Raw genomic sequence first — 23,839 nt, 5'->3', positions numbered from 1 at the left:
ATGTCCATACGGTAAATATAGCATATGAACATATTAATTATACCAACCTCATCTCTTGCAAGCATCACCAAGCTGTGAGCAGCATCAGGGCCTGTCGTATTTTGGTTACCAATTTTGTTTACCGTGTTTTGTTCAAAATACAGTGCCGTGAACTCTATTTTCAAAATCGTAAGAAAGCACTTGTTCATGAATAGTCTTGGAAGCATTATTTAGTACTAATGAGCACATTGTCTTTCACTGGTGTAGTGTAAAGACTCTAAAGTGAATAGCAGAAGTTTGACCAATTATACTTTTTCATATTTGTCAAAGAATGTGTCAGAAATTTATGAAAAGAAATTATTCATTGAAAAACATAAGTGCTCATTACAACTCTTGTTGAATGGCTGGAATTCTTGGCGTACATATCTGCCAAAAGCCTTTCATTTGACCTTTCAGAAGGACCAAACAAAAGCTGTGGTAATCAAAAGGTGAATTTTCTTAAAATAAACACCACTTGCTTGATATCGAATCAGTCGCCTTGTGCCGCTTTTCCACTACCAACGCGGCTGAGTTGGGCTGAGCCGTGCCGTGCTGAGTCTAGCTGAGTGGGGCTGTTGGAGCTGCATTTCGACTACAACCGTGCTGAACCGTGCTGGCTGGAAGTGGGTGGACACATTGGGTGGAGTTAGCGAAAGTGGGTGGACGTCACGTGATGTCGTTAGGCGGCGCAAACGGTGACATCAGTGACCTTTTAAGCGGTAGTCTCACGACCCGGATAGTAAACAATAAACATGGAGGACATGGAGTCGTTAGTGTTGCTGGTCTTGGTGCTGTGGCTTGTTGTCACCGACAACGCCAACAGATACTGGCAAGAGCGTATAGATGAGGCGAGGCGCATAAGGCTTCAGAAATTCTCGTAATTCGTAATTATTCTTCTTCCGGGTTTACGGTGTTTACAGATCCCAGCGTGCTCGCGGGGCGTGTGTGGGCATGTGAGGACACTCCTCCTCACCAATCAGTGCACAGGGGAGTGTCTCCTCACGCCCCTAGCCCCACTCGGCTCGGTTTGGCTCGCTTCAGCCCCACTCCAAAACCGTGCGAGTTTTGGGTGCTGAGTCGGGCTGAAGCGAGCGGAGTCGTGCTGCTCTGAGGTAGTCGAAACGCGAGCCGTGTCGGGCTGAAGTGAGCTGAAAAAGGGTAGTGGAAAAGGGCCATTGGCGAACCACGAGGCGAATTTCGTTTATCTTTTTATCTGCCGATTATCTTCCGATACTGCGAAGTTATAACAAGGTTTTTCTTATTTGGTTTCTGGTTCCGATTGGTTCCGAAGTTTATCAAGAAGTAGAACGGGTAATCGAACTTGATCAGGATAAGTGCTGATTGGTTATGGAGTTTTGCTATTGTTGCACTCATTCTTACAGTCTTGTTCTTGTGTACCTTTTGATAACGCGAGATCAACTGTTCATATCATGATCACGATTCGCCGTTCTGGTGATTGTAGTGCTTGAGTATGCGCATGCGCAGTTGTTACACTCGTACATTCCTAAGGCAGGATGACATAATGGCTACAGCCTCGATATGAGGCAGTAGCCACAAAAATCCATTGGGAGAATGGATTGAAGATGGACTTGTACATGGATCCCTGGTAGAGGGAAACCTGCTCGTCACAAATTTGCTACTGATTTAATAAAAAAAAAAAAACGTATAAAAGCCATTTTCTTTGCTTTTATTTTCCGTTACTCAATAGTAACCTTTCTGCGTGCTCTGTACTTGTACGTTTGTTTGGATTGAACATGCATATACAGTGCCTTGCAAAAGTATTCATACCCCTTGAACTTTTTCACATTTTTCCCCCTTACAACCACGAACTTAAGTTGTTTTTTTTGTTTTTTTTTTTTTTTAAATTGAGATTTTATGTGATAGACCAACACAGAGTAGCACATAATTGTGAAGTGAAACGAAAATGATAAATGGTCTTCAAAATTTTAAACAAATAAAAATCTGAAGAATGTGGTGTGCATTAGTATTCAGCCCCCTGTCCTCTGACACCTCTAAATACAATCCAGTGCAATCAATTGCCTTCAGAAGTCATCTAATTAGTTAATAGAGTCCTACTGTGTGTAATTTACTCTCAGCATAAATACACTTGTTCTGTGAAGGCCTCAGTGGTTTGTTAGAGAACACTGAAGAACAAACAGCATCATGAAGACCAAAGAACTCACCAGACAGGTCAGGGATAAAGTTCTGGAGAAGTTTAAAGCAGGGTTAGGTTATAAAAAAAAAAATCCCAAGCTCTGAACATCTCAAGAAGCACTGTTCAATCCATCATTCAAAAATGGAAAAAGTATGGCACAACTGCAAACCTACCAAGACGTGGTCAACCACCTAAACTGACAGAGCGAGCAAGGAGAGCACTGGTCAGAGAAGCAGCCAAGAGGCCCATGATCACTCTGGAGGAGCTGCAGAAATCCACAGCTCAGGTGGGAGAATCTGTGCACAGGACAACTATAGACCCCTTTCACATGACGTCACCGCGCCGCGAGATTTTGTTAGGCGCCATATTGGAAGACCAAGTACATGCACTCACAATATAAAACAAAGTACGAGCGAGAGTAAAGTGACACGATGGATGATAATTCGGGTTATGTGAGTACATTACCAGCTGCAGAAAGGGCACGGTATGTGGAGAAACTGGCTGTGATTGATGGGTTTGACCCATATGATAAGACTCAGAAAAAATTGTGAATCCAAGCACACAGTTTAACGCAAAAGTTCGTTTATATCCCGACCTTGTCAGCTGTCAGATTTATGTTCATGGACCCGGTAAGCTGGTAAATAATATATATTTTTTTTTCTTTACCAAATTCTAACAGAAAACGAGAGCGCCCGAAAGGGAAAACCAAGCCGCCTCACGGCTGTAATGCAAATTGCTTTCCTCCTCGGTATACAAGTGCGCTTCCATGGCAGGGACAAAGAAACTACATTCTGCCGCCTATGTAGTCCGCTATTTAAACAAATAGGAGTCATTCAGGATTCAGCCATGTTTTTGCTCCGTGTTTTTACTCGACCAAAGTTATACAGTATTATGAGCTTTAAATTGCATAAATAAAACCATTTGGTGAAACTTTGAAGAAGAGATTGTACTGGTTTAAAGTTTTTACCGAACGTTTTCATGTCGACTCCAATTAATACACTAGTAGAATCGATGACTAGTTTAGTAGGCCAAAACTTTTTTCAATTTTTGACTGTACCAGCCTGAAAAAACTTGCGACAGTCAAATGGAAAAAAAGCAAGCTGGTCATGCTGTACTGGACTAATCTGACTGATGAGTATAGTAAGTGATACTAGTACTGATACAATAAAACAGACGACTGTAATCTGGTAGGCAGCACGATTTATATTATTTCTCCGTGTCAGATACATAAGGAGGACCGGACACCAATTCTGCCATCTGTTTGCTACCCAGACATTGTAAACTATTTTGGCCCTTTTCCACTACCCTTTTTCAGCTCACTTCAGCCCGACACGGCTCGCGTTTCGACGACCAAAAAACAGCACGACTCCGCTCGCTTCAGCCCTGCTTAGCCCCTAAAACTCGCACCGTTTTGGAGTGGGGCTGAAGCGAGCCAAAGCGAGCCGAGTGAGGCTGGGTGCGTGAGGAGACACTCCCCTGTGCACTGATTGGTGAGGAGGAGTGTCCTCACATGCCCACACACGCCCCGCGAGCACGCTGGGATCTGTAAACACCGTAAACCCGGAAGAAGAATAATTACGAGAATTTCTGAAGCCTTATGCGCCTCGCCTCATCTATACGCTCTTGCCAGTATCTGTTGGCGTTGTCGGTGACAACAAGCCACAGCACCAAGACCAGCAACACTAATGACTCCATGTCCATGTTTATTGTTTACTATCCGGGTCGTGAGACTACCGCTTAAAAGCTCACTGATGTCACTGTTTGCGCTGCTTAACGACATCACGTGACGTCCACCCAATGTGTCCACCCACTTCCAGCCAGCACGGTTCAGCGCGGTTGAAGTCGAAATGCAACTCCAACAGCCCCGCTCAGCTCGACTCAGCACGGCACGGCTCAGCCCGACTCAGCCGCGTTGGTAGTGGAAAAGCGGCATTTGTTGTTTATACCCAGTGCCTACACTGCTGATGACTTGAAAGCCTACAAAGGGCTACAGGCTTACAATTATGCTGTTAGTGGCTTGGTTCGTGATATTACAGCTGTTGTTAAGAATAACCTACACATAGTTATTATTAATAAATTGTAGAAGTCTGGGAGGCTTGCTCCTCATACAGTTATCAACTTGAGGCCAATTTAGCATGTTTTAAATCTGAATTTCTTGCGTTTGCTTACCTCAAAGTGTCCGCAGATCATGCACAGACTTATCCATTATATCCACAGTTTTTTGCCAAGTCTCACACAGGTTTCTTTCAAGTCTACTGTTGGGCCAATAAATCATAAATAAAACAGCTCAGATTTGTTTAAGTCGTTTGCCACTCCACTTTATTCTCGTGGGTTCACATACCGCTGCCGTTATCACGAGTTTGTTGGTCTTCCAAAATGGCGCGGCAACAAGCTGAAAGAAATATGCACTAATGTGAAACAAGTGACTATTCAATCTTTTTCATGTAGACATGACCAAGTTGTCTACACAAGGGGTAGAATTGGACACTCTAGACTAACACATGGTTTTCTGTTAACTGGAGGTGAACCTCCACTTTGCGATCTTTGTGGTGATCTCTTATCAATTAAGCACATTTTGTCTTGCCCTGCTTTTAGAATACAAAGGCAGAAGTTTTTTAAAGAAAGCACAATGCTAGATATTTTTAATAAGGTTTCACCGTTAAAGGTTTTAAACTTTTTGAAGTGCATTGATGTGTACAAACGTATTTGATGTATTTATTTATTTATTTATTTTATTATTGGTTTTAATTTTATGTGATATTTATTACCTGTATTGGCCATGAAATAGCCATAGATGCTTAAATGGCAATAAATGTAAACAAACAAACAAATCCAAAATGGCGCAGGGTCTGTTTACTTCCGGTTTCGGGTGACGTCAGTGAAAGGGGTCTACAAGTCGTACACTCCACAAATCTGGCCTTTTTGGAAGAGTGGCAAGAAGAAAGCCATTGTTGAAAGACAGGCATAAGAAGCCATGTAGGGGGCACAGTAAACATGTGGAAGAAGGTGCTTTGGTCACATGAGACCGAAGTTGAACTTTTTGGCCTAAATGCAAAGCGCTATGTGTGGCGGAAAACTAACACTGCTCGTCACCCTGCACACACCATCCCCACTGTGAAACATGGTGGTGGCAGCATCATGCTATGGGGATGCTTTTCTTCAGCAGGGACAGGGAAGCTGGTCAGAGTTGATGGGAAGATGGATGGAGCTAAATACAGGGCAATCCTGGAAGAAAACCTGTTGGAGGTTGCAAAAGAATTGAGACTGGGAAGGAGATTCACCTTCCAGCAAGACAATGACCCTAAACATACAGCCAGCGCTACAATGGAATGGTTTAGATCAAAGAATATTCATGTGTTAGAATGGCCCAGTCAAAGTCCAGACCTAAATCCCATTGAGCATCTGTGGCAAGACTTGAAAATTGCTGTTCACAGACGCTGTCCATCCAATCTGGCTGAGCTTGAGCTATTTTGCAAAGCTGGTCGAGACGTACCACAAAAGACTTGCAGCTGTAATTGCAGCAAAAGGTGGCTCTACAAAGTATTGGCGTTGGGGGGCTGAATACTAATGCACACCACATTTTTCAGATTTTTATTTGTTTAAAATTTTGAAGACCATTTATCATTTTTGTTTCACTTCACAATTATGTGCTACTCTGTGTTGGTCTATCACATAAAATCTCAAAAAAAAAAAACTTTGAAGTTCGTGGTTGTAAGATGGAAAAATGTGAAAAAGTTCAAGGGGTATGAATACTTTTGCAAGGCACTGTATCGTATATCCAGCAGACTGGTAGCTAAAAATGAAGGGATTATAGTTCTCTTTCCCCCTCCACCTACAGGACTCCTGCAGTGCAGCACAGTTCTGCACTCTAATTCTAACCTGTTTAAAAGTCATAGAAATGAGCAGAGTTGATATTGCTCACCTCCCTTCTTCCTGTTCCGCCATCCCTCGTTCCTCCATCACAGTTCCTCCCTCCCTCTGTGTCTTAGCACGTCGCTCACTTCAGTCATGACCCAACTAAGGCGCCGATCCTCCTCATCTTTCTGTATCAGCTCGCGGCTCGTTAATTGCTGAGGGGACGGCCGGTCAGAGCGGGTTGAGTCGCTGAGAGAGGCCTGAGTGATTAGAGTAGACTTCACCTGGAATCCAGACGCTATCCGGCAGGCAGACCGAGGAGCTGCAGGCAGCAGGAAGAACGCCGGCCTAAGATTAGCCTTATCTAGAGCTGTCAAAGTCAACACTTTTTTTTACTTTAACACTGTTTTCTAGCATCACTGCTTTTTGGCATCATTTGCACTCCTTCATAGTAATTCCTTTCAGCCATTATTTGTTCTTTCCAGGCTGGAAGCTCACACGCTGTGGATAAGATGATGGAGAATGTTGCGACTTGTTTAACCCTGCCAGCAGCGCGAGCCGTTTCTTTGCATCAACAAGCTGGCATGGAAATTTATAGATTTAAAAACAGATGGTCTGACCTGCTGCCTGCTGCATTTCTCACACTGCTGTTTGGTATACAGAGGTTTTTTTTTTCACCTCCATCTTAGTCAGTGATGATTTTGGATGTGTTCTCAGCCTTTTGGGCGCTCACACTATAGCCACTCGGAAGGATTTATTTAGAAGTGTGAAAACAACTGCTTTTATTGACAGTGGTGGAGAAAACAACAGAGAATTGAAGTGTTTTATGACTGGAGGAGATCTGATTCGTTTTGTGGTGAAGTGTCTGTACAAAGCAGTTATGACTGGCTGAAGGGCTTAATAAATGCAGTCTATAAACAGTCCTGTATCTACAGAACACTGATGATCCCTGAGCCAAATTGTTGGTTTAAAAAAAAAAACGCATACACGGGCCACCAAATGCAAGAAAGCGCCATCACAGTAGCAAGGTGAAAATGTAAAGTTTTTGCTTGACTGAACAGATAAGCCTCGGTCACAACCGGCCGTACGTGCTCCTACGGCTGGTCTACGTGCAAAAAACGCAAGAAACGCACGGAGGGCGCGCGTTTGACGTGCTGATTTTCGAGCCGTAGACTGGCCGCAGACCGGCCGCAGAGGTTCTTTGTCATGTCAAACAAACTCTACGGGCGCTTACGTTTTTTTCAGGTTGCAAGACAAACTTGCGGCCAACGTGCGTCTTTCTCCACGAACAAAAAAAACGCAGCGATTTGGGAAACGCCAAAAATCGCATGGCCAAAAAATCGTACGTCCAGTTGTGACCTAGGCTATACCCTTTTCGACCAGCAGGGAACTGGTTCCTGAACTGGTTCCGTTCAGGATTCTTTGAACCTTGGTGCCAGCTATCGAACCGGCCCACATTTTCACCAGTTTTGAGCAGAACCACTGTAATCGAGGATGCATCATGAACAGAGGGTGTTGCGTGAAACACAATTGGAGTAAACAGCAGGAGAAAGATGGCGGTGCACACCGATTTACCTGCGAGCTCTTGTTCTGTTATTGCAGCTACCGTATTTTCTGGACTATAGAGCGCACCTGTATATAAGCCGCATCCGCTCTATTTTTAAAAAAAAAATTTAAAAAAAGATATACAAGCCGCACCGGGCTATAAGCCGCAGATATCTATGTTGAAAAATTAGATATTTACTGCATGTACAGAATGATTTTGTACTGTAAATGTACATGTATGTACCTGAACAGATTCTTTCCGAACAGTGCCTTTTAACACGGCAGCAACTTTGCTGATTAAAACGGAACAGAACCAAGAGAAAATAACCGGTATTTATTTACCTTCATTTCTCCTGTGTTTGAAACCACAAGTCACTTTAATCATCTTCGCTGGATTTGAAAATAATTACCAGTTAGTAATTTGTCGTGCGTGTTCTATCTGCTAAAGATCTGCTAATTCTTCTTTGCATTGATTTTTCGTCTATCTTATTTTTGATTCTACTTCCGGTTAGAGCGCCCCTAGTGGTGGAAGAAAAATCCACAGAATAGCCGCACCTTTGTATAAGCCGCATGGTTCAAAACCTAGGAAAAAACTAGCGGCTTATAGTCCAGAAAATACGGTATTTTTGTTTTTGGTCCACTTTTTTTTTTTCGGAAAATGTATCCTTTGCATTTGCCACTACTGTGCTCCGTTTCCTCTCCAAACTAATGACGCGTCCACTGATGTTATGGTTTGCGCTAGAAAAACCAGCTGTATATTTTTTTGGTTCTAGCTGGGAACCAACTTTTCAGGTTATGAGCCAATTTATTTTTGGTCAAAATGCTCTGGCCGGAGTTTCCCAAAAGCATCGCAGCACAAAGATCATTGTTAAGTGATTGAGTGAGCAGGACAATGAACGCTCTCTCTCTCTCCTAGTTAAGACACTTGGTGTTAAAACGCTTTTGGGAAACCCATTTCCAAGCAATTCGAAATTTGGCGTGCGAACAAAAACAGACCCCATTCCTTGTTCGTCGAAAAGGGGTCAGAGAGGTAGAGCGAAATGGTTCTGAGGGTGAAAACACCTTGTGTGTGACTGGCTTAAAGGGGAACTGAAGTCATTTTTAAACTTGCTTTATTTCTTAATTAACGTGTTGTTCAATTACGTTTTCGGTTTTAGTAACCTTATATCGTGACTCGTATCAGCAACTAATTGCAATTAAATATTGTACTTATCGGCCTATTCGGTTTTTAGCCATGTTGAATTTGGTTCGTTTGGTCCACGGCAGGCGTCGCTTCACGAGACTTGTGCAAGACTTCGAAACGTGAAGTGTCAGCCAGGTGTCAGCGCTGCCATTTTGAAAACTGTTTTCCAAACGAAATATTGCACAAAAACGAGTTTAAATGACGATTACTGCCTACCTATTTCAAGCATTCCTGATTTGCTATCCAAACAAAACTTCCGGCTTGAATTACATCAGCATTTGAAAGAGGGCGCGCGCGTCTTTTGACAACCGCTGTCTGAAATCGCTCCCTACTCACTATATAGGGCACTATATAGTGAGGACGCCATTTTGTAGTGCTGTCTGAAACCTTGGTGAGGATTATTACACCCTATCTAGTGCACTCAAAGTAGTGTACAACAATGGTCGCTAACCCAAGCAATATATCCCATCATGCATGGTGGTCACGCTGCAAGAAGTCACATTAAAAGTCTCAAATTTGATTTAATAAAAGGCAGCAGCAAAGAAGAAAGTATTCAGCCTTGAGTTAAAAGAACTGAAAGATGCAGGTACTTTGTATTGATTAAAGGGTAACGCCGTTTTTCCACAAAACCAGGTGTGTAATAGGAGAAAAACATGTATGTAATCAACTCCGTTAATTATTTCCATTATATATCGAACATGAAAAAATATTTTTAACTTTGAAATCATGAATTGACACAGAGGAGCCGAAGTTGGAGGAGGCAGCCATTTTGAGATTGTGGGCAACTATAAACCAATCAGAATCTTTCGTTAATGCTCCTCCCTCTGATCTGTGACGTCACTGGGCCCATGAAAACAGTGTTTACAGACAGATCACTGTGATTAGGAGTCCCGGCGGGTGGCTTGTATTCGATTCGTTTATATCCCGACCTTGTCAGCTGTCAGATTTATGTTCATGGACCCGGTAAGCTGGTAAATAATATTTATTTTTTTTCTTTACCAAATTCTAACAGAAAACGAGAGCGCCCTAAAGGGAAAACCGAGCCGAGCCGCTTCGCGCATGCGCAGTAGGCTTGGTAGGACAAATCCAAATAGGAGTCATTCAGGATTCAGCCATGTTTTTGCTCCGTGTTTTTACTCGACCAAAGTTCTACAGTATTATGAGCTTTAAGTTGCATAAATAAAACCATTTGGTGAAACTTTGAAGAAGCGATTGTACTGGTTTTTTACCTTATTACCATGAAGCACTGAAGAGTTCTTTTCAGTGGTGGGCCGCATGACGTCACGCAGTAGATCAATATGGCGGAACGCATCTTCGCTGAGCTCAGCGCGAGCCCATATTATTAAAAGTTAAAAGATACTGTTATGCGGTCTGTTCTTTCTCTATAAATTCCATGATCGATTACTTTATATATTTATCTATCTATTTGTGGTGATTTTGTACAAAAGTTGCCTTATCCTTTAATGTGGGAAATGCGCTCAGTATAATATGGATTTATCACAAAATCACATGCGTGTATTTATTTTGAAAACCCACCAGCCGACTGATCTGGCACATTTTAATTGTGCGACAGCAATGACGTAAATACCAGCGCGACGGACTAGTGCCCGAAAGCGTTTTTTCATTTTACCAGTGAGCTCACTCTATAGTCCTATTATATAGTACTTCCCTATATAGGGAGTGATTTCAGACACAAGGAACGTTGGCAGATGTCGGTCACTTTGAGTTCCGCTGTACATTTTGCTTCCGTCCTACGATGTCTCGCACAGGTCTCAACGCATCTCGTTTACGGACGTTGCTTTGACATATGGACTGAGATATTACAGAGCATATTTCAAACACTCATAACTTGCTATAGCAGCGACAAAATGGCGATCAAAAATGCATTCCTATTTTTAATAAAATGAAAAATAGAATTTTGATGATAAAAAAAAATTTGCCTTCAGTTCCCCTTTAAGCTGACAGGAAGGCTAAAATAATTAACGTGAATATCCACTCTTTACAACCGTGGTGTGCAGAAAGGCATCTTGGAACACGGCATGTCGAGCCTTGAGGTGTACAGGCGGAAGACCAACACACAGAATCTGAGGCTACAATTGAGGTATTTCACCTGACGTCACAGGGTCACGTGACGCCCCGGTGTCCACCATTTTGGACGGCAAGCTAGCTAATGTCAACAACATAGTAGCTGGTATGTTACTGTAGCAATATTTACGTTCAGTCATTTGGATGACTGTTAAAACCTTTCAGTCTCAAGTTTTTCCTTTACTGGATTTACTAGTTTACTGAGCTAGCGCGCGATGGCTCCGGGCTCGGCCGGAGAGCGCGCGATGGCTCCCGGTTCGGCCGGAGAGCGCGCGATGGCTCCGGGCTCGGCCGGAGAGCGCGCGCGATGGCTCCGGGCTCGGCCGGAGAGCGCGCGCGATGGCTCCGGGCTCGGCCGGAGAGCGCGCGCGATGGCTCCGGGCTCGGCCGGAGAGCGCGCGCGATGGCTCCGGGCTCGGCCGGAGAGCGCGCGCGATGGCTCCGGGCTCGGCCGGAGAGCGCGCGATGGCTCCCGGCTCGGCCGGAGAGCGCGCGATGGCTCCCGGCTCGGCCGGAGAGCGCGCGATGGCTCCCGGCTCGGCCGGAGAGCGCGCGATGGCTCCCGGCTCGGCCGGAGAGCGCGCGATGGCTCCCGGCTCGGCCGGAGAGCGCGCGATGGCTCAGTAAACTAGTAAATCCAGTAAAGGAAAAACTTGAGACTGAAAGGTTTTAACAGTCATCCAAATGACTGAACGTAAACATTGCTACAGTAACATACCAGCTACTGTGTTGTTGACATTAGCTAGTGCTAACAGCTAGTTGCTAATACACTGCTACAACACAGACACCGACCCTAATAATACAGTTCTTGGTCATTGCCTGGTAACAGCAAATTTATAACGGGCCATGTCTCAACAGACTAAGAAGTTATTTCAATGACATTTAATAACATTTTGTTTATCCTGAGGCCCGAAAGTAAATGAAAATGTGAACAAACCTTAGCTGTAATCAGATGAAGACCACCGGCTCCAGGGACGACCCGCTGATGTAGGCATGTTACCCAGCCTGACACAAAATATTTGTAGGCATCCAAACTCGTATACGCTTTCAGATCAATACCTGTGTATGGCGATGGGTTTTTAACAACATAGGTATACAGATCATGTGGGCCGAAGTCAGGTAAAGACGAGGGCTTCGTGTACTTCCGTACGTCAGTGAACAATCCTGGTGGAAGCAGGTAAACGTCGTTCTCTAAGCCTGCTAACCTCAATTTTTGCAAATACCTCTCCCTCTGCTCGCCCTGTAAATGCCCTACGTCGCTGGATAGTGAAGGTGTTTTCTGCATCTCGCTCCTTTTTCTTTTATGTTTTTCGTTTGTCGCCTTCCTCGCATTCAAACTGATTCGAGCCGTGCCGTCCAAAATGGCAGCGTCACATGACTTGGTCACGTGAGTGAAATACCTCAATAGGAACAGCGTCAACAAAACTGGATTATTGAAATTACAAAGACCAGGTGATGTTTCCATCAGGCCCTGATCACGCGACAGATCGCGATGGGTTTGCGAATACTTGGCGATGGAAAAATTGGTAGCATCGTCACCAGTCGTGCGATACACGGCGAATGTTCTCCAGGCTTTGCGAGGAGTTTTTTGGTGTGTCGCCGCCTCACGAGTGGCCAAAAACGTCGCGAAGAATTTCAGTGCATGCATTGTAATTTCATGATGTCTTTGTCGGCAAACTAGGCAGCCAATACTCACAAACGGGTTTGGGAACGCTTCCCAAAACCTTCGGGAAGCGTCATCACCAAAACGCCTCATTTTCATTGATAACCCATTGCAAAGCATCCCGAGCTGTAGTGTGACTGTCGCCTCAGCTACCATCTGTCAAGGTGCCTGTGATGTTCCTGCACCAGAGTCGGAGTGAAATCTTTAAATACAGTTGGGCTAACTAGGCTTTAAAATACTAGAACCTGACTTGTATGGTAGAAATGTCGAAATTTTACCATGCTAAGCGTTTTTACCAGCCACCGCTCATTTGGCAGCACTGTTCTTTTTGTAATAATTACTATTATATGGCCTCGAGGGAACTGATGCGTTGTGCTCTCGTTCTGAATTTGAACATATGGCCGCAGGTCCCATGTGACTTTTGTCTGCTAGGGATGATGGAAGATTTGCTCTCTCTTATTGTGGTAATTAAAGGTGTAACCAGATGGCAGTCTCAGGTCAGAGCAGGGTGATGATCTAAAATGGCGCCTCACACTCTTAATGTGGAATCCATTCACCTTTTTTAATTGTACTTGCATTTCATGTGTAGTCGCTGTGCGTTTTGGGTGCCCCCCCCCGTCTGTCCGTCTCTCCACATGGCTGATGATTACAAATGGATGGATGTTCTGGATACTGATGATGTCCAAACTTTTAAAGCTTGATTGACTGAATTTCTCTGCTTCTCTCTCTCTTACAGCTCGTTCTCCTGTTTTCAGCGCCATGTTCGAGCATGAAATGGAGGAGAGCAAAAAGGTATGCCCCCTTTTATTATTATTAAAAATGCAACAACTCCCTGTTGCCTTATCTGGCTTTTATTTTCTCATTAACTCTCATTAAGAGAGGAACAAAGCTCCCACAGTGTAAAGCAGTAAAAGACCCAGAGTCTCCCTCATTGCTGCCCATCTACATTTTGCTAAAGATCACGTGGACTAGCCAGAAGTTTATTGGAAAAAGCTTGATGAGAACAAAATAGAACTTTTTGGTTTAAATGAATTGTTTGTTTGGAGAAAGGAACACACTGCATTCCAGCACAAGAACCTTATTCCGTATGTGAAACACGGTGGTGGTAGTATCATGGTTCGGACCCGTTTTGCTGCATCAGGGCCAGGACGGCTTGCCATCACCGATGGAACGATGAATTCTGAATCGTTTCAGCGAGTTTAAAAGGACATATCTGTCTGGGAGTGGATCATGCAGCAAGACGACGATCCTTCACACAAGTCGTTCTACCAGAGAATGGTTTAAAAAAAAAAATTTTAATGAATGTTTTGCAATGGCCAAGTCAAAGTCCTGACCTTAATCCAGGAGGAATGTTGTGCGAGCAGTTCTGCACACAGGAACGGGCTAAAATTACTCCAAGCCGGTGTGCAGGACTGATCAAGTTACCAGAAATGTTTACAGTTATTGCTTCACAACAGGGTCAAACAAGATACTGAAATAAAAGGTTCACAAACTTTTTTTTTTTTTTTTCCCTCCCAGCGATGCCCTGCCAAAAAAAAAAAAAAGTCGCCCACTCTAATATTTGGTTGGACCACCTTTACCTTTGATTACAGCATGCGTTCGCCGTGGCATTGTTTTGATAAATGTTGTGATATTGCACAAGTTTATTTCAGTCCAGAGTGGATTAATTTTTCACCAAGATCTTGCGTTGAGGACGGGAGAGTCGAACCACTGCGTCAAGTCTTTTCCAGCACATCCCAAAGATCCTCAATAGGGTTAAGGTCTCAAGACTTTGTGGTGGCCAATTAATGTGTGAAAATGATTCCTCATGGTTCCTGAACCACTCTTTCACCATCTGAGCCCTGATTTTATGCCCGTGCCATCAGGGAAGAGAAAATCCATTGATGTGATAACCTGGTCATTCAGTACATTCAGGTCGTCAGCTGACTTCATTTTATTGCCACATAACATTGCTGAGCCTCGACCTGACCAACGTAAGCAACCCCAGATCGTAACACGGCCTCGAGAGGCTTGTACAGTGGCCACTGTGCATGATGGGTGCATCGCTTAATGTGCTTCCCTTCTTACCCTGACACGCCCATCGCTCAGGAATAGGGTAAATCTAGACTCCTAAGGCTACATGACCTTTTTCCATTGCTTCAGGATCCAGCCTTTATGCTCCCCAGGAAATTGAAGCATTTTCTCATGATTACTCTCACTAACAAGTGGTTTTCTTATGGCCACACAGCTGTTTAATCCCAATCCTGTGAGTTCTCATCTCATCATGTTGTGGATGTGGAAATGCTCTTAGTTTCACTAGTGAACATAGCTGTAAGTGATCTCTGATCATGGTCAGTCAGGATCTTTTTTTCAGCCGCATTTTTTCCACAAAGTTGATGGTTCACCCCTACCCCTCCATGTTTTAATAATGCTTTAGAAGTTCTTAACTCAATGGTAGTAATTTCAGTCATCTCCTTTAGTAGTTTTCTTTGCTTGATGCAGGCCAATAATTTGAACCTTCTGAAACGCAGTAACGTCTCTTCCACGATCACGAGATACATCTTCCAGCCTGGTTTTTATAGAAATGCGAAGCTACTCCCTGCATCAGTTCGGGTTAAACACAAGTAATCAAAGCTGAAACGCAAGACAAGCCAAGAAGAAGCCTTTGTCACACGTACACTTGGTGCTGATGACACGTTTTTGACATTTTTGGCGATGTTTTATAACAAAAAAGTAATTCCCGATGATCCATATATTAATTCACGAAGGCGCCTATTTTACAAGTTATGATAAATGCTGCTATTTGGGCAAATTTGACGGGGCTGCAGCACCCAGGAGACGAAAGAGGAGGAGGAGCTATATGAAGTCAGGCGCACTCGTAACAAGTGGGAGCCCTCACCAACATCCGTCCTGTGCTCTGAACACTTCGATTTGGATTGTTTTGACACCCTTCCCAGCTTAAAAGAATCTCTTGGGTGTTCAGTTCAGCACAAACGTGTGTTACTACCATCAGCAGTGCCTACACAGTGTTGCCAGATTGGGAGGTTTCACGCCCAGTTGGGTGGTTTCAAGTGCATTTTGGTGGGTTTTGAACATATTTTGGGCTGGAAAACGTCAGCAGTATCTGTTGCCAGATACTGCTGAAGTTTTCCAGCCCAAAATATGTTCAAAACCCACCAAAATGCACTTGAAACCGCCCAACTGGGCGGGATTCCTCCCAATCTGGCAACACTGCCAGTATTCCGGAGGGGGTCTACTAGTAGCTATGCCGGATCCAAAGACAGTCCTCCTGTCAGAACATGTGTTGTGAAATGATATAAGATAAAGGTACGTAGAGCTATAGATTCTACATGATAATCATAAATGTAATCATAAAGTCGGCGTGATATCAGTCATGTATTTGCTTGTGAAAGCGTGCGGCGTTCATGTAACTGCCGCCTAGCAACGAGAGGCAAAGGGTAAAGAGGGTAGGCTATCATAGATTCTATTCGGAAGAGATCAACACAATTCTAGACTCCCAGAAGAGGAAGAGCTAGCACTAGAGAGTTCACCGGCGTTTTCATGCGCCATTTCCATTGAGTAGAACCAGAGTAGAACAGCCAGTGAACCGCAGCGTGTTCTCCCGCTGACGTCACAACATGGCCGCGAGCCACGGACCCAGTTTTCTTGCGCTGTGCAATTAAAAGTTGAATATTCGCGTAACAACAGCTTCTTTTCACGTAATTATAACAGAAATCTAACATGTTTGCCATGTTGTATAGTTTAAGAAATTGCGTAGAGTCATGTTCGTGTCATCAGCACTTTAAGCACACATTTAACCCATCTGAAGCAGTGAAGAGACACGAGTGAGCAATGAGCACACACGTACCCAGGGCAGTGGGCAGCGATGCTACAGCGCCCAGGGAGTAGCTGAGGGGTAGGTAGGTTCCTTGCTCAAGGCACTTCAGCCTAACCTTCAGCCCATGGCCACCCCATGTTAACCTAACCTTTGGACTGTGGGGGAAACCGGAGCACCCGGAGGAAACCCACGCAGACACGGGGAGAACATGCAAACTCCGCACAGAAAGGCCACTGGGCTCAAACCCAGGACCTTCCTGCTGTGAGATGACCACGCTAACCACTACACCACCATGCCGCCCTGCAACAACCTTATGCCCAATCACTGCAGTAATTTGTTTATTTAAATCCAGATGGTGACTGACTTATTTATTTATTTATTTTTGGGCCCGGTCACTTTATATAATATTGGATCATTTTCCTTTATAAATATGTGACTGACTAAGTATTATATTTTTGTCTCATTTGTTTAATTAGGGTCTTTTTAATCTTTTTTGTGAAAATCTGACGTTTTTGGTCACATTTTGGAGAAATACAGAATTCTAAATGGTTCACAACTAAAAGGACAACTGAAGGCAATTTTTTTTAATCAATTCTATTTATCTCATTTTATTAAATATAGGAATGCATTTTTGATCGCTATTTTGTCACTGCTATAGCAAGTTATGAAATATGCTCTGTAATATCTCAGTCCATATGTCAAAGCAACGGCCGTAAACTAGATTCGTTGAGACCTGTGCGAGACGTCATAGGACAGAAGTAAAACGTACAGCGGAAATCAAAGTGACCGACATCTGCCAACGTTGTCAAAAGACGCACGCGCCCTCTTTCGAACGCTGACGTAATCAAGCCGGAAGTTGTTTGTTTTGATAGCAATCAGGAAAGTTTGAAAAAAGTAGGCAGTAATCGTCATTTAAACTCGTTTTTGTGCAATATTTCGTTTGGAAAATAGTTTTCAAAATGGCAGCGCTGACACCTGGCTGACTCTTCACGTTTCGAAGTCTCGCACAAGTCTTGTGAAGATCGCGCGGATAAGCGACGCCCGCCGTGGACCAAACGAACTAAATTCAATATGGTTAAAAACCGAATAGGCCGATAAGTATAATATTTAATTGCGATTAGTTGCCAATACGAGTCACGATATAAGGTTACTAAAACCGAAAACGTAATTGTATAACACGTTAATTAAGAAATGAAGCAAGTTTTTAAAAATGACTTGAGTTCTCCTTTAAGTACCATGAACTTGAGTACGTCTACAGACACCTTTTTTTTTTTTTTTTTTTGTCATCAATAAGAATTTACATAAACACGTGACTGGTTGAACTGCAACAGAAGATCTACGATAGAAAACTCAAGTCTCTGAAATGACCCTGTTTTGTTTTATACGTTCGTTGTCTCTGCTGCGTCTCCCCTTGGCTGTGTCTGTATCCGGATCTAATCTACACAGTCGGCACCTGTGACCCACTGGACAGTCAGCAGTATATGATGTTAATACTAGTGTCCTGTTACATTGTGAAACACAACGCTTCAGGAATTAGGAAGTAATATCTAAAGGGAGTGTTTGAATAAGCGTCCTTTGTTGTGCTATAAAATATATCCCATAATCCTGAGATTTAACTGGGAAGACTGAGCAGTTTGTGGACAAATAAGTTGTTTGGGTTTTTTTTTTTAGTTTGGAGAAATATGTGATGCTTTATGTGGTGCAGTCACTAATCCGTGAAGTTTGCTGTGTGAGCTGAGCGGAGACTGTTATTATGTAGCTCAGTATCTTGGCAGTAAAAATAATACGTTGTGAACCTCTTGTAACGTCTGTGCTTTTTTTTTTTCCGACACAGTGACAGCATTGTCATAACCCTCGCGCGTTCCTGACGCAGCAGTATTCACTGTTCTCCTCTCACTGACATGCTTCCTGATTTCTCTATTTCCTCCCTGCACTTTCCTTCCTTTCACAAACTGCTGGCTCACTGGGCCATCCCCCCCTCCCCTGCTCATTTTTTTTCCCCCCGATCCCTCTTTCCTAGAATTTCATCATACCTTTTTTTTTTTTTTTATTTTCAGATGTGCTGGCATTTGGGATGTCTAGATTTGGCTTAGGAGAAACTTTTGTTTTAAGACATTTCCTCTTGTTTGTTAATGGCGTTTTCCGTCTTAACAGGTTCCAGGATCTCTCTCTCTCTCTCTCTCTCTCTGCCCCTTTCTTTTGTATCTCACCTTGTCTTTCTCTTTTTCAGGGTCTTGCTCTGACTCCCTCTGTTTCTGTTGTCCCCCCCCCCCCCCCCTTTTTCCTCTCTGTCTCTTACTGTGTTTCACTCTCTCCCTCTTGGTCTCTTTCTTTGTTCTCCCTTGGTCTCCTTGCGCTCTCCTTCCATCTCTCCGCACACTCCCATCTTGGTCTTCCTTCCCTGTTTCCCTCTCTTGCACTCTTGCCTCTCTGCCTTTGGTCAAAAAGAGAGGGTTTTATATATAAAGGTATTAAAATATTAGATCTAGTTTAGGAGGGAAAATGGTGAGATTGATTGATTTGATTGTATGCTTGTGCTTTATGTACTTAAACCAGCGCTCCTTCTGGGTCCTGAAAAATATTCTCCACTTTTTTCCTTGAAAAATCAAGTCAAAGAAGTATTATTCACTTTTTCTTATTTTTTTTTTTCTTCACTTGGTCTGTATTTTTTTTTCTTGGTTACTGACTTGTCAAAGTCGACTTTATACATACATGTTATTTACCAGCTGGGAGGTCCGTATCGTGAAATACCGTGACCGAGGTCTTGAAAGTACTTAAGTATTTACGGCCGAGGTCACGGTATTTCACCATACGGACCGACCTTAAGCTGGTAAATAATTTTTTTTTTTTCTTTACCAAATTCTAACAGAAAACGAAAGCGCCCGAAAGGGAAAACCGAGGCGAGCCGCCATTTTGAATCCTCATTCATGGCTGTAATGAAAATTACTTCCTCCTCGGTATACAAGTGCACTTCCATGGCAGGAAAAAAACCAAAACTACATTTTGCCGCCTATTTAGTCCCCTATTTATACAAAACTGAGTCATTCAAAATTCAGCCATGTTTTTGCTCGGCGTTAGCAACAGTTAGAGGTTTTTAGCTTTCTCCTGAAATGTTTTCTTTTATTTCTTCTTCCTCAGGGTAGTAAAACTCGCTTTCACTGTGAACACTGTTATCGCTATCCATGTTGTAAAATTAATGCCATTTTGAATCCTCATTCACGGCTGTAAAGCAAATTGCTTCCTCCTCAGTATACAAGTGCACTTCCATGGCAGGAAAAAAAACTACATTTTGCTGCCTATGTAGTCCCCTATTTATGCAAAATTGATTCATTCAGGATTCAGCCATGTTTTTGCTCAGCGTTAGCAACAGTTACAGGTTTTTAGCTTTCTTCTGAAATGTTTTCTTTTATTTCGTCGTCTTCAGGGTAGTAAAACCCGCTTTCGCTGTGAACACTGTCGTTATCACTATCCATGATGTAAAATTAATGCTATTCTCCTGAGAAATGCGAAAATACATGTTGACAAAAAATGCTACCATGTTTTTTGTTGTGAACGAGCGAGTCGCCAGAGGTCTGTACCCGGGGTCCGTAACTGGGGTCCGGACCTGGTCGCCAGCCAATCAGAGCGCAGGATTTGATGGAAACCGGACCGCAAAAAAAAAATATATATATATATATATATATATATATATATATATATATATATATATATATATATTATTTCCCAGCTGGGAGGTCCATACCATGAAAGACCGTGACCGAGGTCTTGAAAGTACTGACCGAGGTCTCTGGGCCGAGGTCAGTATTTAAGGCCGAGGTCACGGTATTTCACCATACGGACTGACCTTAAGCTGGTAAATAATGTACAGTGAGAGTAAAAAGTATTTGATCCCTTGCTGATTTTATTGGTTTGCCCACTAATAAAGACATGATCATTCTATACTTTTAATGGTAGATGTATTCTAACATGGAGAGACAGAATATCAAAACGAAAATCCAGAAAATAACTTTAAAGAATACATTTTAATTGATTTGTATTTCATTGAGGGAAATAAGTATTTGATCCCTCTAGCCAAAAGCACTTAATACTTGGTGGCAAAGCCTTTGTTTGCAAGCACAGCGGACAGATGTTTGTTGTAGTTAACCACAAGGTTAGCACACATCAGGGGGAATTTTGGCCCACTCTTCTTTGCAGATCCTCTCTAAATCATTAAGGTTGGTGGGCTGTCGCTTGGCAACTCGGACCTTCAGCTCCCTCCATAGATTTTCGATTGGATTGAGGTCCGGAGACTGGCTGGGCCACTCCATGGCCTTAATGTGGTTCTTCTTGAGCCACTCCTTTGTTGCCTTTGCTGTATGCTTCGGGTCGTTGTCATGTTGGAAGACCCAACCACGGCCCATTTTCAACTTCCTGGCAGAGGGGAGGAGGTTGTCCCTCAGGACTGCATGGTACATGGCTCCATCCATCTTCCCACTGATGCGGTGAAGTAGCCCTGTGCCCTTGGCAGAGAAACACCCCCAAAACGTAATGCTTCCACCTCCATGCTTGACGGTGAGCACAGTGTTCCTGGGGTCATAGGCAGCATTTTTCTTCCTCCACACATGACGAGTAGAGTTTAGGCCAAATAGTTCAATTTTGGTCTCGTCTGACCGCAGAACCTTCTCCCAATCACTTTGTACATCTTTGAGGTGATCATTGGCATACTTTAGGCGGGCCTCCACATGTGCCTTCTTAAGCAGGGGTACCTTTCGGACACTACAGGATTTTAATCCATTGCAGCACAAAGTGTTGCCAATTGTTTTCCTGGTGACTGTGGTCCCAGCTGCCTTGAGGTCATTCACTAACTCCCGCTGTGTGGTTGCAGGCCGATTTCTCACAGTTCTCATGATCATTGCCACCCCACGAGGTGAAATCTTCTGTGGAGCACCAGACCGAGGTCTATTGATGGTCATGTTATACTTCTTAAATTTTCTCACAATTGCACCAGTGGTTGTTACTTTAATACCCAGCATCTTGCTAATGTTTTTGTAGCCCATTCCAGATTTGTGCAGGTCAACAATCCTGTCTCTGAGGTCCTGAGAGAGTTCTTTGGTCTTACCCATGTTGGAGAGTTTGGAATCTGTCTGATTGTCTGATTCTGTGAACAGGTGTCTTTCATACAGGTGATTAGTTAGAACAGGTGTCTTCAGTTCAGGTAACAAGTTGATTGGGAGTGTCTAACTGGTCTGTGAAAGCCAGAACTCCTAATGCATACTAGAGGATCAAATACTTATTTCCCTCAATGAAATACAAATCAATTAATATATATTCTTTAAAGTTATTTTCTGGATTTTCTTTTTGATATTCTGTCTCTCCATGTTAGAATACATCTACCATTAAAAGTATAGAATGATCATGTCTTTATTAGTGGGCAAACCAACAAAATTAGCAAGGGATTTTGTCTTTTATACATTATGCATTGCTGTTTGGCGTGTAACAACGGTTTCTATGTGAAAGCAATAAAAATATATTAACAAAAAAAAAAATTAGCAAGGGATCAAATACTTTTTACTCTCACTGTATATATTTTTTTTCTTTACCAAATTCTAATAGAAAACGAGAGCGCCCGAAAGGGAAAACAAAGCCAAGGCGAGCCGGCATTTTGAATCCTCATTCACGGTTGTAATGCAAATTGCTTCCTCCTCGGTATACAAGTGCACTTCCATGGCAGGGGGAAAAAAAACTACATTTTGCCGCCTATGTCGTCCCCTATTTATACAAAATTGGATTCAGGATTCAGCCGTGTTTTTGCTTGGTGTTAGTTACAGGTTTTCAGCTTTTTCCTGAAATTTTTTTTTTTTTTTAATTTTGTCTTTCTCAGTGTAGTAAAACTCGCTTTCGCTGTGAACACTGTCGTTATCGCTATCCATGCTGTAAAATGAATGCTGTTATACTGAGAAATGTGAAAATAGATGTTGCCAAAAATTGCTACTATGTTGTTGCAAACGAGCGAGCCGCCAAAGGTCCGTAACCGGGGATCATAGGATTCCGGACCGCTCGCGAGCCAATCGGAGCGCACGATTTGATGGAAACCGGACCGTGAAAAAAATAAAGGTTTATACCAACCAAACTGGCACAATTCAAATATTTGTACAGATACCGTACAGACCTCTCAATTACATATAAAATTTGGGTTTCACTCCAGCCTCTAATAAGACTTGATGTTGGGCGCCCTGTGCACCATCACACTAAAATAAACCTCTTTAGTTTGAGCTTACTGAAGGTAATTTTAACTGAGAATTATTCTAAAGAGGGATTAGGACTTCCTTTAGCCTTTTACTTGAACATCCATCTATCCATCCATTATCTGTAGCCGCTTATCCTGTTCTACAGGGTCGCAGGCAAGCTGGAGCCTATCCATCATCGCAGGGCTGACACAGAGACAAACAACCCTTCACATTCACACCTACGGTCAATTTAGAGTCACCAGTTAACCTAACCTGCATGTCTTTGGACTGTGGGGGAAACCAGAGCACCCGGAGGAAACCCACGCGGACACGGGGAGAACATGCAAACTCCACACAGAAAGGCCCTCACCGGCCGCTGGGCTCGAACCCAGGACCTTCTTGCTGTGAGGCGACAGCGCTAACCACGACACCACCGAACACAACTTGATTTACAGTTGAACAGAGTCAAGAAGAGTCTTGGAACAACCAACAGTGAAGCAGTCTGATTTTCCTGTCGATATACGAACCGAACACAGAATGACGCGTCGTTTTTCATCATGTGTTCGCCGCGGGGACTCAAGACGCCCCGCCCTCTGAAACAGAGCTCCCTTCAGTCGCTTGCCGACTGACAGCACTTTTTCACTTTGCTGTTTTTATTTTCCGACCCCTGTATTACTGACACTGTCCGATGTGTTCGGGGACAGTCAGGGCTCTGAGTCTACCTCCTTTGTGGCTGTGAATCATCTTCAGTGCTTGAAGAAGCCCACCCAAAAAAACTTCATCAGCTTAGACTGCGCCATTGTTCGGTTCACGCAGAGATAATTACACCACCCCAGCAGGCCGCTTTAAGACGCAATGCGATCGGTCACAAGCTTGGCGCCCATTTGGTCATTATGCATAGTCGATTTTTATTGGTCACAAGCACATGCTCGTAGTTTACACTCTGGCTTCCCGCCGTCTCTTCACAAGTGGAGGGATTTCTGGAAAAGTTGACTTATGATGATGACGTTCGTCAATATGACGACTGCTCGTAACTTCAATACTGATGGATTATGTTCATCGATGACGAGCGCCAGCGGGAACCCTGTTCAAATCCACGTTTAACATGCGTGAGGTGAAAAATAATCTGAGCTCATGTGATGCTTCGTCATTTTTTTTAATAGTCATTCTTAAGGAAAAACCGAAGGGGATACCAGTCTGTACAAAGGCACATCAGCTCCTAAGAACAATTGCTGCAGTTGAGGTGTGTGTGAGAAGCGCTGCACATACAGTGTGTGGCTCTTTTGTTTAGTCAGGTGTTGATAAATTGCTT

The 23,839-nt window shown here is 43.4% G+C and overlaps 1 protein-coding gene across 1 annotated transcript in view; it reads left to right on the top strand.

Moving 5' to 3' along the window:
• The window catches only part of spop (speckle type BTB/POZ protein), a 151,757-nt gene that overhangs the window by 113,429 nt on the left and 14,489 nt on the right, over window positions 1-23,839 (top strand). Inside the window, exon 6 of the mRNA XM_060901837.1 lies at window positions 13,241-13,296. Within this exon, the coding sequence (XP_060757820.1) occupies window positions 13,241-13,296 (56 nt within the window). The remainder of the gene's footprint in view (window positions 1-13,240; window positions 13,297-23,839) is intronic.

The sequence above is a fragment of the Neoarius graeffei genome, chromosome 20, assembly GCF_027579695.1.
Source record: "Neoarius graeffei isolate fNeoGra1 chromosome 20, fNeoGra1.pri, whole genome shotgun sequence".
NCBI classification, from domain to species: domain Eukaryota; kingdom Metazoa; phylum Chordata; class Actinopteri; order Siluriformes; family Ariidae; genus Neoarius; species Neoarius graeffei.
This window is presented reverse-complemented; position numbering and strand designations above follow the sequence as displayed.